The sequence below is a fragment of the Atractosteus spatula genome, chromosome 21 (genome assembly GCF_055471065.1).
Source record: "Atractosteus spatula isolate fAtrSpa1 chromosome 21, fAtrSpa1.hap1, whole genome shotgun sequence".
Lineage (NCBI taxonomy): Eukaryota > Metazoa > Chordata > Actinopteri > Semionotiformes > Lepisosteidae > Atractosteus > Atractosteus spatula.
Genome location: NC_142726.1, coordinates 12,230,001 through 12,248,418, shown reverse-complemented (window position 1 = coordinate 12,248,418; position 18,418 = coordinate 12,230,001). Strand labels below are relative to the sequence as shown.

General features: G+C 36.4%; 1 protein-coding gene across 1 annotated transcript in view; it reads right to left on the bottom strand.

The window, feature by feature from the left end:
- Positions 1-8,192: 8,192 nt before the first annotated feature.
- uri1 (URI1 prefoldin like chaperone) overlaps positions 8,193-18,418 on the bottom strand; it is a 27,220-nt gene continuing 16,994 nt past the window's right edge. The window contains exons 5-11 of the mRNA XM_088938962.1: positions 17,506-17,597; positions 17,034-17,094; positions 15,614-15,794; positions 14,572-14,824; positions 12,899-13,041; positions 10,017-10,257; positions 8,193-9,231 (exon numbers count right to left, since the gene is read on the bottom strand). Coding sequence (XP_088795088.1) covers positions 9,043-9,231; positions 10,017-10,257; positions 12,899-13,041; positions 14,572-14,824; positions 15,614-15,794; positions 17,034-17,094; positions 17,506-17,597 — 1,160 coding nt within the window. The 3' untranslated portion in view covers positions 8,193-9,042. The remainder of the gene's footprint in view (positions 9,232-10,016; positions 10,258-12,898; positions 13,042-14,571; positions 14,825-15,613; positions 15,795-17,033; positions 17,095-17,505; positions 17,598-18,418) is intronic.

The following is an 18,418-nucleotide window of genomic DNA, read 5'->3' as shown; positions in this document are numbered from 1 at the left end:
AAGTGCAGGCAAAGACTATCTAGTTCAAAGACAGCAACCAGGGCTCCAGAAAAATGATGCCCAGCTGACTGAACACAGGTAGGGACCGGACTAGATGCCAGGTGATTGCTTACTGTGCTCTCAGTGAGACCCACATCACTTCTCCAAGCAATACCCAGTCTCTTGTATGGCTATGGTGCTCTCAGGGTGGAGAATAGCAGCTGACTGTGACAGGGTGTGTTTCAGAGGACAAACGTTCATCTGCCCCATCTTGGTGAAAGAGTGGAATACGATTTTAGGTAGGGGAGGACAAAACTACAGGGAAAATAATCATACCAGTAATGCAATCTAAAGACCAAATCTTTTAGTGAAAACAGTATATAAGCGTTGTTTTTACGAACATTAACAAACATGTCAGTTGAAGGAACAAGTAATAGGTTTATTCCATGCTGAAAAAAAGAAGAAAGAAAACACAACGTTTCGGCTGTGGAGCCTTCTTCACACACCTGAAGAAGGCTCCACGGCCGAAACGTTGTGTTTTCTTTCTTCTTTTTTTCAGCATGGAATAAACCTATTACTTGTTCCTTTGCAGCCTACGCATGCTGACGCAGCTACCCACCTGAACATGTCAGTTGAAAATGACTTTGGTGGTGGCCTATTAAATTTTTAGTATGATCTAAAAGAATATTCTGGAAATCTCTGATGAAATCTCATAAGAAATTTGAAGTACTGCAAATTGCTTTGAAATACTCAGTTGTAATGAAAAGCACTATGTACACAGTCAGCATCGTGAATCAGGAAGATCTCTGTTTTACGTCATCCTCCAGAATTCTTTATCATCATCTGAACAGTGGAAAATTGCCAGGTTCTAGGTGGTCAAATGTCACAGCCACACCACTGTCAATTCCGATTGACAAGTCTTCACCATGCCTCAGAGGGAAAGGCAGTGGAACATGACAGGGAAATAAACTCATAAGGGAAAAACACTTGTCATAGAGAAACAAAAAAGTGAACAGGTTATTCTACAGCACAAACAATTTAAATAATGCAGTCAGCTGCCCAAAGGTACTACTAAAGCAGAATATACAGCAAAATGTTTTCTAGGTCAGTAATATGCACATATCTAGCAAACTTTTCGCCCTAAGTATGTGTAAGTGGGATGCTTTCATCTATCATAATTAATCTGGAAAGACTGCCATACCCATTTCTCCTTTTCTGAGGCTGACTGGAGACCTGAGGGAGTAAATCCATTCATCTCAAGCCACCTACAGTTCTCTCCAGCCCTGAAACCAGAAGCACTCTCCTTTTAGGAGCAGTTAACAACTAGTCATCGTGGAAGGGTATAGCATAGTACTTACTTGCCGACAATCAGGAGAAAGCAGGATGTGAATAAATCTTACATCCTAAGTAGTTCTGAATCCTAGACTCATTATTCTCATAACTGCTAACATTTGTTTAACAACAGATGCAATCTGTTCTGATGAAACACACTTAACAAGTAGAGTGAGGATGGGAAGCAGACTAAAAACTGGGGAAAAGGGAAAGCTGGAAATGGGGGGAACAATACAGTGTCGCAGTGCACATTCACCACTGAGGTACTGAGAGCAGCTCTTAATGGGCTCTTCATCAAAGCAGCTTTGGATTACCAAGTAAATGGAAACAATTACTAATTACAGAATAAGGTTAGTGAAAATAGGACATAAGGGACCCACCTCTTGCCTAATGAGCTCAGACTCTGACCTTGTGAAACCACACATTACAGAAGTCTTTAACCTCACAATGTACAATTTCTTCCAAGACAGCAAACAAATGTTGAACCCTTACTAGGAGTCAACCTTTTATATTTGCCTTTTTTTTAGTGCTCGAAGTTCTCATTCATAAAAATAAATCAACCTGCTGTTGTTTCCAATGCCTTACCTGCAAAGGCCATCAAGATGACATTCCTTTACAGCGAATCGCAGGGTCAGTGGTCGTCCCCACAGTCTAGTCAAGCAACGAATGGTGAAACAACAACCTGAAAAGTTCTGCTTTAATAAAGGCAGAACATTCAACACCCCTCTAACTCCTTCCCTCTCCCCCAAAAAACAGAACAGATTTTAAAACCCAAATGAAAACTAAGAATGACTATGATTATCTTTCTTGCCCTAACCAGGGTTTCAACAATTATCGGGGCTTCAATTTTTATCTATGGCATTCATTCCTCAATAGTGATATAGAAAAGACCATGTCAAGCCCAGCCAATCAGAAGGAATTCAATAAATCTCTCGTGGTAAAAAAATAGGCAGATGCAAGACCAATAATGTATGCCCTGCACATAAATATTTGAAAAAATCAATAAATAAAATCTAAATAGCTATTTTCCACTTGTTAGTCCCTCTGCTTGTGATCATCTGACAATAAGTTCAATTTGCTGTTTTTGCTAAGTGTTTAGATGTAAAAACATTCACAGAACTGCTTAACAGTTAATAGTACTACTGCAATAACAATAAAATGTCATCAATCTGCAAAGCCTCCTGCCTCTGTCACACCAAGTTTGTACAGATTAATGACATTATGCCTTAGTTGCAGTGCTCTTAAAGGGACCAGCATATACTGGATTAAAGAAACAAACAATGCCTAAAAGAGGGACGGTAAACAAGGGAGATTCTGGTCATGAGAAACAGATGGCGCATGAAACAAAGAGAAAATGCTGGAAACAGTGAGTGGACAATTCCAGAGGAACTGGGAGAAACTAAACAGAATTTTCAATTAAAGTCAGTTCTTCCAGTGTAGGAAAGAGAATACTTGTGGACCAAAATGAAAGGTTTTTAATGTTCTGTTTTCCATAATAATACAACACATTCAATTGCATCCTTTGGGCAAAAAAATATTCGTACAACAAGTGTGAAAGCTATTGACTCTCGTTTCTCCTTGTTTTTTCTAACCAAACGTTGCACGTTGGAACAAGAAGTTCTGTAAAGTTATTCCAGAATTATTCACATCTGTCGGTGTAAGCTTTTACAATCATTCACCACAAGGTCCTAATGAATGATAATACTCATGTAAGATTCAAAATACCAGTGCTGCTCAAACGTGGCTGAAGGAATTTTACCAATAGAAAGAAATATATACAGTAGCACTTAGCTGGGACCCTGCTTTAAACATCCTGTTTCTAATTTAGTACCACTAAAACTCATACAAGCCATCATGATAATATCTAATCCAATCCCTTTCTGGGTTGTACTTTCCGGCCGTTTAGTGATTTCATAATAGTTGGTGGTCCTTTGCTACTCTGCCCTCTCGTATGCTTCCAGTTCTCTGATTCCAACAATGCACACGGAGGTGCTGAGACAGATGTCTTAAAAATACTTGACTTAGACACATTTAACTTGTATTTTGCTCAAAACACATTTTAAAGCAAAGGAAAGAAGGTTTATGTTCTTTGGTGCACAATGTAATGTGCAGTATGAGTAACTTTGGGTTTATGAACCTTTTTCTGATCCACCATTAGTAACATTACATGATAACTTCACAGGAAGAATTCCTGCGAGACCTGATAAGGTGCAAAACCAGTTGCAAAAAAAGGCTTCAGAAATATTTCCATTTATATAGGAGGAATTTGACCAAACACAGCTGAAGATTTTGTTTCATTTTTATTTCTGAGATGGTGTCTGTTTTTATATTAGCAAAAGGCTGGTATGAAGTTTTCCCACACCAGAACCACTGCACAACTTTTAAGAAACCAGGCAGCAGAAAAAAAAACATTTCAGTTTTATAACACTGTTACTTAAAACTAAAACAGCGAAGTGAAAAGGCCAATTGATAGTGTCTGGGTGTGCTTTTATCCCAGCCTGAGTCTTTTATGCTTGAATGCACCTTATGATGCTGTTACTAACCTCAACCTGGAGCAGCAGCAGGGCAGCAGCCCTCCCAATACAGCAATGTCATGCTTTACAGGCACACTCACAGCAAGAGCATGAATGAAGCAAAAAAATTGGTTGCCTAGGAAACACTTCAGTCCTGGTAATTATTACTGTAACTATCTCTGCACACCCCACCTATAATAGAAATGGATCATAAATTATAATCACTGACTGGCAGCCTTCTGTTGGCGATATTGCTCACTGCTGCCATCTACTGGGTAATTCCAGATATTTATTCTTATTTTTCAACCAGGATTTATTTATTCAACTTCACCAAGTGGTTTTCAGACAACAGTTACAGGGTTTTGTTTATTATTTGGTATATAAAAAAACAAAAATGTATTTATTGTTCAGAAAGACTGCAACAAGGGCAAGTGAGAGTTGAAAAAAGAAAGGAACAAAAGCCTACTGCAAAAGAGATTCTTATCTGTTCATATATGACTAATAGTCATACTTATTTTTAAAAACCCAGGTTCATTACACTTTTCTAAAATGAATGCATTTCCTTTTTAAAACAAGAAAAGTAGGGTCAAACATTAATTGTTAATAAAACAACCTCTTACTTTATTTAATTCAAAGAAACACAAAAAAATGAAATAATCATTTAGTCTCTAAAAGAATAGGCAAAGTAAATGAGATAATTACCAAAGCATGCTTCATCTTCATTGCACTAGAAATGTATACAATAAACTTTTGCATTTGCCCCTGTGACAGACAGAAAGTACTGTTCAGTAACAAGAAGATATTTATAAATTTCAACTTTACAAATGATTTACTGAATTGGATTTGGACAGCACAGCAGGGATTGGCAAAAAAACACATATCATGAGGTTACTGTGGGTTTAAATGTGGCTCATTGTAACAGCAAAATTGCCTTAAATCAACTAAATACAGCTGATTTTAATTCTGCTTTCTTTTCTAAACTGGAAAGCATTTGTGATCTGAGACGAGCCTATAGCAGAGGTCTTAACCACTGTGCCAGTTTTCCCAATTACTGGCAAACTGCTGTGCCTTAAACCAGTTATCACATGTACACATTTCCTTTTTTTCTTTTACAAGGGCCGCCAGTTTTGGCTTAAGGATATCCGTTCACATTTACCACTGTTGTCCTCAGCCACACTCCAAAGTTCTGCTGTAAAGCTAAACATTTTTTTCACAAATTCTATAGACTCATCAGCATTACTTCTTGCACTGCAGGTTTGCCAAATCAGTGACTAAATGTTCACACCAGATGTCATTTCCATGATGTACAAAACACAGCAAAGTAGTCTGTGCACTGTGGTTCAGAATCATTCCATAATGACAGTATAACATCGAGAGAAGCAGCTACAACCATTTTTTAGTCAGACGCTCACTAGCTAAATAATTGTTTACCTCCAAAGTAAAGAATGTATGTCTCCAAGATAATCTCTTGCAAAACCAGTGATCCACGTCAAACAGGAATGCATATATACTGATGCACAATGAAAATGGAACAGCCCAAGTTTTGCATCAATAGTTCATTGAGCACATACATTATGTTAATTACATTTTAAATAGTGAGAAGATAGGTTTCTTGATTGTTTGGATGATTTTACTCCTCGGGATAACAAAATACTGAGCTCAAGACGTATGATTTAAAAAAATACCGGGTGCTGAGTGTTTGAATTAAAATTACCAAAATTAATTAAGAAACTGTATAGCCATTCAGAAATGTGTCTTTTAATATGAAACAACATGGAAAGATATAACCAAGCATGAGTAACAAAGATTGCCTGGTTGCTATTGACATGACTGAAAGAGGCCTGTCCTTCAGAAACCCTGGCTGGACAATAAGATGTTCTGCTTAAACAATCAATAGGCTAGTCCACAGAACCCAGGAAGACAGATCTGTGAAAGACAAGCTACATACTACAAGAATCTCCACTCTGACCCAGGATTATTAGATCCTTCTGATCCATAATCAAAATCCAGAAGCTACAGCACAAGAAATAACCATCTTCCAAAAGCACCAGTAACCTGTGCATCAGCAGACTGGCTGTAACTTGCCATCTTCAAGAAAATAATCTGCATGCTTACAGGTCATTCAGGAGTAACACTGATTATTTTCTCAGGGCTGCAGAACATCAGAAGTAGGTGTAAAGAGATGATGGAGTGTTTTATTCTTCTGTGAAGGTCCATGATAAGTCTGATTGAAAACAACGTGTTGAGAAGTAATGATGAGCATTATACTGTTGCATTGTTCAAGCCAACCAGTGGAGTGGTGGAACTGTGTTGATGCTGGGAGGAATCTCCTTTAAGAACATGTTTGCCGCCTCATGTCGTCATCAAGGAACCTTAACTGCTCAGGATTACAAGGATGATGACCCTTGAGTTTTCCATTCCTGCAAGCGAATCTGGAAGAGTTAACTTGCCAGCAAGACAATGCATGACCTCACAGTGCAAGGATGGTCATGGCCAGCTTTTTCTTCTCACCCGAGTCCTACGGAAGAGCTTAGGTTCACCTAGCCTGTCATCAGCAGGAGACAACTAGCCAACGTACACAAGCTGGCAGTAGGTGCACAGGAAGACCAGCAGAACATCCAAAAGCTGTCTATCCAGAAGCTCGTCAGATCTATAAGTAAATGCTGGGAGTACTGTGAATGCTCAGGGAAGACGTACCTAATACTTTGTTTCCATTTTGATAGTGTCATGTTTCATATTAAAAACATCATGATTCTGTATTTCAATTCATTTTCTATAATTTGGTTTGATATGTTTAAAATATTTGATTAAATCCATTAGATCTGAGTGTTGTACATCAATATGCAAACAAATGCAAGCGTTAGATTAATATCTAGAACTACTTGAAAGATGATTAACTCTTTTCAATATGTGATAAAGAAGTGCAGATACCATAATTTTTCAAAATCAGAAAGTTAGAGGATAATTATAATTTCTGAGATCATGAAAGTGTGATTCTTAAGATCAAAGCATACCAACCCGAAGTTAGTATTTAAAATACATGTGCTTTATCACTAAAAACCATAAAAAAACTTTATTATAGTGAAGTTCTTTGATGTATATAAGTTAATGTTCATACTGGAAATCTAATGAGTTACTCTATTGTGATAAAACTGTTATTCCTAAAGACACAGGAGTGCACATTAGAATAAGTGATTTACATATTAACACACCAAAAAAATCAAGTTAATAATGTATTGTGTCCCAATAGCATCCAAAACACATGCACACACCTCAGCTCACTTCCTTCCAAAGCATATTTCAAACTAGTATGTCAGACAGTGGAAATTATTTTAAAAAGTTGGCTCAATCATAGCCTGTTTAAGTATTCACACTAACAAAGGGCAGTGAAAACTGAGCTCTGTGGTATTAGGTACTGATGCCTCATACTTATTCCAGCCGTTATTGAAGGATTTTTTCTCCTCTCTCTCTCTTTGACCTTTAAGGAGGCTTAGGTTCACAAAAACACTTCCAAACAGTTCTCTCTAATGGCCTCCACTCAAACAATCCAGCTTCTGTACTGGAAAAATGATTGATCTCCAAGAAACAGCAAAGTCAAAGACATACGGCTTGATGCGAACGATGAATCATAAGATTAGTTCCAAAGGAAATGGAGATCAGCATAGCAAACAAATTCCTTGTCAAAAAAGACACTAAATGCACTGATGTAACACTTGTCACCTGGGTAGGTATTTGGTTTCAAACAATTTTCTTAATTAACTAGGCAAAACTTTTCCTACCTTTACATTTGTGACTCAATATAGTGCACGCACTTAGAAAGTTAATTTTTTCGCAACCTTATCAAATTTACTTTCTATCATACTGTTTTTCAGAGGATAAAATATAAATATGCATTTAATTGCTGACTTAAAAATAATTCAATTATTCAGGAGGCAAGGTGGGTGATGCAGAATACAGATTGATGGAAACATAATATATCAGGTTATACATTATGAATAGAAGCATCCTACAATACAGATATATGGATTCCAAAACATATTTTGATAATCTTTCAAAAAAACTTTACAAAAAAGTGCTATCTCAACCTCTTAAGCACATTACAGCCAAGTATGGTTATGTGAAAATTTGGAATCTAGTGGAGAAAGACTTAGTGTAACTGTTCTGTACAGCATTCATCCAAAAAAAACTTTTATTTTAACATATGTATCTTGTGAGTTCTTATTGAGAATGATGGTACTAAACACTAAACATTCAACACTAAGACCATCTCTATTCAGCATGTCATTAAGCAAGCACTGTAAAGGAGAGATACCATTGCTGTTTAAATTCACTGAAGAAGCTGAAAGAGCAAACAAAGACCATCCAGCACACTACTGAGAAAGTTCATTTATTTAACTTATTCTTTGAGTTACAGTACTTGACTAACAATTTTCTCCTCTTCAGCTGAAATCAGCCATTGTAACTATAGCAGACAAAGATCAAAGGAACAGGCAAAAATATATATATTGTTAAGTGCACGCACAGGACTGTGCTGAAATGAAACATACAAAAAAATTCCTAGGATTGATTTTAGCCTTCTATTTGAGAAGAGAAGAAAATAGACTCAAGCCAAATATCCTTATGCAATTAACAGTTACATGTAAAACTATTCAGTCAATACATGGTGTACATGAGACTGAATGACCACATAAATCATGCTTACTGACTGAAGAGTGATAAACCAGCAACAAGCTCAACTACTGGTCTTAAAAGTCCGGATACAACAGGTACAACAACTCAGCAGAAAAAAAATCCTCATTGAGTGAAGACAAGAAAAAAGCACTTGATTAAATCACATTAATAAGACTAAGGAACTGCCTAAATTACAACAATAACAAGACACTGGGGCTCTAGGCAGTTTTGTACCCTTAGTGTACAAGGATTGCACTGTGGTGTACTACAGCTCTGCCATTTGGCATTCTTATTAATGCCTTAATATAGGAGTTAGAATTACAAAAGTGCGAGGGTAAAACCCCTTCTTCTAACATTTCAGCTGGCTTTCACAAAAATAGCACATCCGTAGAAGCTGAAAGCAAACCTGTGAAAAAGACTAAAAAAAAATTATGATCAAGTGGGAAAAAAAAGAACAGAACAGTGCAGACAGATGACACCTGCTTGGTTTAAAAGTGTTGCATTAAAAAAATAAAGCTAAAAATGGCTTGAGCCAAGCTAAGTGCAGTTATTTCTGCTGCTGCATGCGGGCAGCCTTGAACTTAGAGACCCTCTTGGAGGGCTGCTGAGGAGCCTCAGGGGGAATCTCCTCACATTTCCTCTCAGGGATCGTGGGAAGGGCCGGAGGAGTGATGGTCAGGTGAGGGATGACTGATGGCAATATGGGGTCCTTTTCAACCACTGTTCCTGAAAAGGCCTGAAAGGACACAAAAAAGCTTTATATACTATACATTATATTTGACATTATAAATCCACTTTTTAAGCATTACCAATCAGAAACACAAAATGTTATAAAGGAGCCCAGTAACAGTTTCAATAAGACCATGTTCTTTCTTGGAATACTTTCTGGATAATTTTGTTATATTGGGAGTTTTTAATAAAGGTACAAAAATATATATTACTCGGATGACATTGTGCTTGGTTAGTGTTGCAAACTATGCCAGACCTCCTTCTTCATTTATTCCATGTGCAGTTATCTACATTACTCTGGAACCCTTGTGTGTCTTATCACAGGGCTCTAGTTACTTTATCAGCATCTGTATTTCATTAATGTCAGGTTTACTTTTGATTCAGAAATATAAAGATAAAAAGAATCAACATTTAAACCACCAGGACAGGAAAGAAAGAAATGTTTGTATTGTGTTGTTAAGTAAGGGCTCCTAATCATCAGTCAAACTATGTGAGAAAACATGGTTCTTACCAGAAAAGTTGGAACTGCACATGTTTTAGGGCTTTACAAAAGATTACAGCTATTTTTTTGTGGTTCAAAAATCCATTGTGTTTTTGTATAAATTTACATCTGTATATTCCAATTCCAAAAATTCTATATGAATTACAATGTCCGAATTCTTATACTAATCAACACATAAATGCTGGCATGGCATGTGCGTTTCCTTTTCTTTTCTCCATTTTTGCTATCCACATGACAAGATTAAGAAAATAATCATTAGAGCATTCAAGTGCAAATAGTGGATGTCTCACTTCGTAGACTCCTAGCATGGGAAGAGGTTTGCTGGGTGAGTTTTCCTCTTCTAGGATGCTTTCACTGGTGTCACTGTGTGTGGCCTCATCGTGGCTGAAACTACGACTGAACCCCCTGCGGTCATCAAAATCTGCTGCGCTGCTTTCGCTGGTGTCACTGCACACACTGTTCTCCCGGCTGCGAGACTTCAGGATGGACTTCCGAGGAATCAGCTCCCCATTTACAACATCAACAAACACTCTGAAACCAAAATATCTGAACCTCAGCAAATCTGAGAACTCAAGCAATTCTGCAAAAAGCACGCTTTAGTTATTCTTTCCTTTATTTAAAGGTTTAGAGAAGTTCTCATCGCATAGAAATGGACAAGCAAGCACAAAATTGTACAGTATGACAGATGACTGACTCACTGCAAAATAAATACGTTTTGAAGTTTTAATTTCCTTAACATCATCCGTCATGGGAATAAAAAGGAATTGCAACTGATTTATGAAGAATTCCTCTGATAAAAACAAAATGTGTGTAAAAAAAGTACAGCCAAAATTAGAAAAAAACTCAAGTCAAAATTTAAAACCAACCAACATTCTTTCTTAGGGGCATTAAAAGTTAGTGCTGGGCTAATAAGAGGATGACAATCATTTTATTTTTAGTAAGTTCAAAGCCATGTTTGTTTTTTCTCTAATTAAAAAGAGCAATGACAAGGGGGTGGGTCCCCTTTAAGACCCAACACTAGGATGCAAGGAGATCCATGCTCCTTTCCAGCCGAGAGGCAGGGCTGCACAGATGCAAGCTCCCTCATGACCACCGCTTGCCAAAACCCTCTTCCGAGCAGCAGCCAGCTGGGAGGCTGGTGATGAGGCAAATGCATACATTTCCTTGGTTACTCTGTACTCCAAGCCAGGCATTGCTGACCCTATCACAATGTGCAGCCCTGTGCCAAGTATAGTATATGAACATTATACTTAACAGGTAAAAACATCAGTATTTTTTTTTATTTTTAGTTTTACATTAACACTTTGCTCTGAAAAATTAAGATTCTAAACCAGTAAACAGCACACAAAAAAGAAGAAAAGTCTTGATTAAACTTTCTTATAAATAAATAAGTTGCTGGTGAATGAAGATGCAAGTATGAAAAGTTAATGTAAAAGCTAACACATACATAAAAATGTCTAGATTGAGACAAATGCCTGCACTATGAATTTGCTTTTTTTTCTTCTGCAATCTCAATTTGGCTTGCTTTTCTGGCATGATTTCCTTAAAGAGTGGCAACAAAGTCATACAATAATGGTGCTTTGTACAAAGACAGAATCCCGATGAAGAAAACCTGGTGAAATTATAAGATCTACAAAGTGAAGGTCAAACCAAGCACCTGTTCAGAGAGGAAGTACAAAGGAAAGGAATGCAACTAGAACATTTTCAGTCCCTAACCCTAAGACTTTATTGGAATGGAGACACTCAGCTACAAACAAGGAATCAAACCTTCTCCAGGCAGAACATTTAAAGGTTTGCAATGTTAATATCATCTGCATTTCAGCTTTTTTATGCTATACGTCTTTTAAGCTCAATACAGAAAACCAGAGCGGTGCCAAAAACAACATGTAAAAAGCCAGCTGTATTTAGATTTAACTGGTAAATCAAATATGACTGATGGGAGGGTCCTGGATTGGATGCTGAAGCATAGAAAACATTGAATTCAAGATCTTTTATGTATATCTCCAAGTACAAATTATTCTGCAAAGGTATGTTTGATTTAGCTGAGATTGACGAATTCTGTTTCAATAAAAACATTTTTGGGACATATTATGAAACCTGCAAATTCATTAGCTATAGAAACGTTTAGTGATTTTTACGCATGTGTGGTTAAGTTATGTCTTAGAAAGAGGGTGGTTTTTACTCAGATCTGACAAGTAAAAACAAAATTAAGATCATAACTGGTTATGTATGCCCTCTGTATATATGTGTAGTGTTTAGATGTATACACATGATGTAAACCATGCTGAACATATATTACAGTTCCAACTTTATATTCATACATATTTTGTATCATAATAAAGTAGATCAGCTGTATTCTGTTACAGTTAAATTCCTTTAAGAAATGCAGAAGCAGTAATTTTCTTAATACTGCCTTTTGGGACTCTATCCACTTTATTAACAACAAGGTGACTTTTCCCCCCACAACAAAACTACATACTTATACTTAAGGATGCATATGAGTAGCTATTCATTTTATTATTATTCTAGCAAGCTAACTTATTTTTCAGTCTGTAAAAAAAGGGGAAAAAATCACCATTTAGTCAGGAGTTTCAGCATAGCTCTGTGGGAAAAGAAATCTAATCTTTAACTTCCAACTGTTTGCCCCTAAGGTGTTCTAAAATGCATTCAAAAGGTATAAAATGCAAAGGAAACAACATTATACTTGTTTCCAGTGCCTACTAGCATTAGTAAGGATTTAAAAAAAACATGTACCCTAAAGAACATAGAGATGAAAGTTATCACAGCATCTGTCTATTCCCTTGCTGTTAAACACAACAAGGGAGCTCTGAAAATGTATGTGTGATCAGTCTCAACAGGCTATTGCTACTGGCTACACCCTTCTTATCTACTGGAAGAATAGGACAAGGTGGCTAAACCCTCTTTCCTTGGAACTAACTACCAATTAGCAGCCCCTTGGACCCACTCCAACCTGTGCATCTATTCCAGCTTCATTACAAGTATTCTGAATGTAGTATTAAACACTGCAGGGACAAGCCGAATCTAGAGACCAACTCATTCTCATTTCATGTGAAAGGACCAATGGCTCATTCACCTCTATGTCACTTGACTCCAAACAAAGTAGTTAAGGTTAGAATCTATGGAGTCGGAATACGAAGAAATTTAAAAGTACCTGTAAATATCCGCTGGCGTTTTGATCTTCGGGAGTTCGTGTAAAGAATGGCCATTCCCTGTGCTGTTCTTCCTCTTTCGCTTGGCCTCCTCCTTCCTCTCGCTGAATTTCAGTGTGGTGTTCTTTCCTGTGTTTATCCTGACCTGGATTCAAAAAGAAAGGCCAACACATGAGTCACTTCTTGCAGGTGAGAGCACCCTGCAGATTATAACAAGATTAGCCCTTGCCAAGAAAGCATCCATATAACCTACACATTTAGAGAGTTTTATAAAACAAGCATTCTGATAAAAATATACACACATAGGTGGCTTATGAGCTGCAGTGATGTTTTTCATTGCGATTCAAGACTTTTGGCCTAATTTCCCTGAGGATAAATTGCTTGTCCCATTCATTCACTATGAAACATCTGCCCATAAAGAACACAAGAATGTGTTAAGTCTACTATTTAAAAAATAAAAAACAAGAAAAGAACAAATACCCATAAAACATCTAAAGGCAAAAAAATGTATATTAATAAAAAGCACTCTTAAAAAATAAGATAAGGGAGTAATTTATTGTGCCATTTCTGCAGTTTTCTGGGCTACTAATTTCCACAATAGGTTTTGTACAATGTACCATTTCAATAGCCAACAATCCCTGTCAGAACCTAATTCAGTCAGATATTATCTCATGGAGCCAGGGGGTTTGAAGGATACAGAAGTAAAAGCATACATGGATACATTTAATTCAAATAAAAATGGAGTGATGTGATGTGTTTTCACATCAATAAATTTAAAATACATTTGTCCAGTACTTGACAAGAGAATGCTAATTATAAAACACTAAACGTTAAAAGTCTTTTTGTCTAAAGGCTCCACTTAAAGCAAATTATCATTTACCTTTAGAAGGGAGCCAGATCATTAGGCAACAACATTAAAACCCACCGCACCATCAGCTCAGTCTCACTGTTGTGGTGCCCAGCACATAGCTATCTGATGACATCAAAGCCAAGCCAGCTTAAGGTTGCCATGTGTCCAAATAATTTGACATGAACAGATGCATCATTAAAATAATGCGGCATGCACAAGATAGATGTTAGGCAATCAACATTTTAGACAGTATGTGCACTTTTTTTACAAAGAAAAATTGGTTTTCAAACAGTCATGGGCAACACCTCTTCAGCAATCAAACAGAACCTCAGTGGCAAGAGAATACCATGATTTCAGCACACAAGTGGGTCACCATAGTATACTTTGAAGTGATTATAATTAATTGTAGCTTGGGTAAAATTAAATCAGCTACATTCACTCACCGATACAAACATTAGGAACCCCAAGTCAACATAGCAAACTCTCTGATGGCAGGCATGAGACAGATGTCCATGACCTTCTGAGGCCAGGAAGATCCCCAGATCTCAACCCTACTGAAAACTGGTGGAATCAGTGGAATGTGCAGTTCAATCCTACACACCATTACCTTCATAACAATCTCACCTGATGGCAATCCTGCTAAAGAATGGGTTTGGTCTGGATTCTTATCTCTCACAGACAGAGAACCCAGACCTAATATAAGATCGTATTCATTAGATGATCCCAATACTTTGGTCAATACATATGCTATTTACAATGCAACACAAAAAAGTATCCATTGTATTTCAAATAAAAACTGCCCAGAAAGGCTTCAATGAGACTCACCCTTTTTTGCTCCACAGTATGCAAGAAATAGATTGTCGGTACATAGCTCCCTACATCTTCATCATCGTCACTGTGAGGCTGCCCTGTGCCATTCACCTGACATGTGATCAGACGCGAGTCTCCCTGAGTCACCGGAGGCCAAGCCTCCCTCTCATGAAGGCCACTGGTTAAATTCCTATTTTGACATTCCTTCTCTTCCTCAGATGAAGAGGATGCTGTATCTTCTCCATTTGTATACGGGTTATCAGTCACTCTAAAATAGTGCAAAAAAACAGCATGAATTAATTTGTCCAAGACAATATAACACTGAAACTCTGAAAGGAAGAACACTATAGAATGCAGACAATACTGAAGTAAAATGTTACACCAGTGTGCCCGATGCTTAAAAATTGTCTTTTTTAGCTAGGACAGTGAAAGTTTAAATACACAGGGTTATAAGATGAACTGCAGTTGCCTAGTATTAAGTAGGTTTACATCACTGAATGTCATAAAAAGGGAAATGATTACAATGTTTCTCTGTCACTGCACTTGATTAAGGTTTCTTGACGTTTGTATTCATATAATCTCATATAAAAATGAATTTTCATTATCAAACGTTTTAGCTCTCAAATATTTTCCACCATTAATTGTTCACTGTACATCCTGCAATGTGTAAAAGCCTTGGATTAAAAAAAAATCCACATTCAGACAACACGTGTCAGTGTCTAACACATCATACTTTAAAGTTTTCTTTACACTGGTGTGCTCAACTTGGAAAACTTGAATCCTATGACTAAAATGAAAAGGGTTCTCAAAATGATAATACTGGAATAATTAGTGATATCCTCCTAATGTGACATTTTTTAATTGCAAAGAAGAGATAGAACGTTTACATACAATAAGATTAATGTAAAATATATAATTAGTCATATCCCCATAAGGATGTTGAATATGGCCTTATTAATTTGGTACATTCTTAAAAGCAGGAAGAGCTAAGCAAATTCTCATAAGACTAAACATTTAAAAGTGGTTGCATTTATTTTTTTTCCAATTTTTGTTTTACCGAACTTGCTGATCCATCAGTTCTTCTTGTGCCTCAAGTTCATCCAGTCTGGCCCAAAGCTTTTCTTCTGATAGAATACCACTACTGTCTTTGGAATCATTCTCTTCAACGTCAATGCTGGCTTCAAAAACATCTTGGATTTTTGGTTTGGAATTAGGTTTGTGGGCCATTCTTTGTTTTCCTGATAAGACAAAGATTCACAGTTTACTTGGAGTTCTGCTAATTAAGTTTAAAACAAGCATACTCTGTTTATTACTAACTTGTCAGAAAATTAATTGCTGAGTAACTACTTCCACCAATAGGACCACAAAAAGCAAGTTATTGAATGCTAATATCTTCAGATCAAGCCTTTTTGAAGCATCAGGATGAATATAATTTCAGTTGTTTTCTATTCTCAGGCATTTAAAACACATACACTAGCAGGAATTTCTCCTCTCCTCTTTTAAAACTTACAATCACACCTTCCAAAATTAAATACAGTACCTCTACATACACTACAGTTTTAGTGCTACATGCCTTATATGACAAATGAGTTTTTTTGAATTGCTAGGAAATGCAATTGCCTAGAAGAGCAGATTTATGGAATATGTTACCTACATTTTGCCTACGCCAATGTACTTGGTACAAATTAATTATTGATTAATCTCTTGCATTAAAAAATGCAGATAAGCAATATTAAACTAGTTCTAAAGGGTATTTTAGGTTTAATCCACAGTCAGTTTATTCAGCTCATACTTTACCATCTTATTGACAATTCTGACTCTTACTAATCAGTATACAAAAGAAAAAATAAATGTCAGCAAAATCTCTTCTACTTGTCAGTTTTGAGATATAATGCCTAGTTCTAAGATTGGCCTTGAATCTCACTTTGAAATTCAACAAATTTTTAATGCAGCCATCCCAGATTTCCAGGTTTTATGAGGGGTTAAATAAAACCAAATGATCAGAATTGTGTAACAATATCCCCATCATCCTGGGACTAAACCTCAATACCGTTCAGCCCTGCGTAGCTACTGGAAAAGGTCAAGGCAAAGTTTAGATAATCTACTTGGTTAAAGATATTCATGGTCAGCTTTATCACAGACAGGCTTTCAAAACTAATGAGAGGGAATCTAAATATTTGCTGATGTTCTGAAAACTCCCCTGTCACAGAACTTTTTTTAATACAAAGCATGAAATGCTTTAAAATTCCTTAACTTATTAGTAGATTTGTGATTTTCAAAACTGATACACTTAATTAAAAATTACACAGGGCTTACTGTAATTAATTATCTTTATTAAATACCTTGCTTTACTTAGTTATACAAACATGAATAAAGTACATCTGCAGCTTGAAATTGAAATTTTACTGTTAACTGGATTCCTTTGCAGTTAGTGATATGAAAGGAATGAGGAGATACCAATAATTATGTATCAATACCTTTGGTAAGGATTTCTTCATTTTCAACCTCTTCTCTTATGTCCACAAAATCATCTTTTCCCTAAGTAAGAAGTTACAAAAACACTGTGAGCAATTTACTTTATGTGGAGACATTTGATCTAAACAAAACACATTGTCTCTAATCCCTCAAAGTAGAAAACTATTTTATTTTTTGCAAAAGAATATTTCTAGAAATCAAAAATAAGTCTTGCTTGAGTAGGATGTCCTTTGGAAAAAATGTATTCTTAGCTCTCTGTTAGCTATGCATATTACACTGTACAAATACTTTCTGACTTATTATTCTATCTTTTAAAACAGAATAAGCACAGTGTTTGTGTAACCTAAGCACAATTTTCTAGGCATTATTCAAATAACCCAATTCAGAAAAAAGTGGCTGATTAGTCTATTGGGTGCTAAACTATCACAAGAGCAATTCTTATGAAAGGCTTATTATTCAGTTACAGAAACTTACACCAGACAGTTTTTCAAGGTCTTCTGTGAATCCCACTCTGGCTTCAAAATTCTTCACTACTTTGTATAAGTCATCAAGTGCGCTTTTTACATCTGAAAGCAGAGGAGGAGGGAAAAAAAGATGAACAGCACATCACCGAGAAAAAAAGTCTGAATTAGAAAAATGATCAAAATGTAATCCTTCTTATGTCTGAAACAGGCTGGGAAAAGCAAAGATTACATGATACCTACAATATCTTTACAATTAGTTTTTGCGTACTTCATTCACATTCAAAGACATATAATAAGGTCAAGGAAAAGATGATTAAAATGTCTATATTTGTGTGCCACCTAAAATTGTATCCAGTAATTTGTCTATGTCTTACATTATTTTAGCAACATCTGGCGCTGGGTGATTTAGGTTAGACAAGTAATTACTGTCATGTTTTTATCCTGAAGACAGGTGTACTTTTATTAAAATGCTCTTTATCTCCTCTGCTGTTACTGATAATATGGACGTGAATGCATACCTTTAATACAATATATTTATAAATATACATGTAGCGGCAAGGTTTGCACATATATTAATGCTCAAAATATCGTCAGAATCCAATGTAAAGAGCCATATACAATTTATCTACGTAGCAGAAAAATTATATAGGGCTTACCATTAAAAGGGTAATAACTGACTGCAAACAGCTGGGTTTTAGATACTGGTAATAATTCTCATTATGTAATGCATTATTACAACAAAGACTACAATAAATGTACATTTGTGGTTTTATTGAGATATTTTCTTGAAAGCAGAGTGGGCAAGCTCAGCAAGGTTTTATTCCTGTGTATCTACATAGAATTATCATACATCACATTTCTGACCAAGGCACAAGTGCCCCATATCACTCTTTGTGATGACCCTTAGCAGTGGCTGAAGCAAT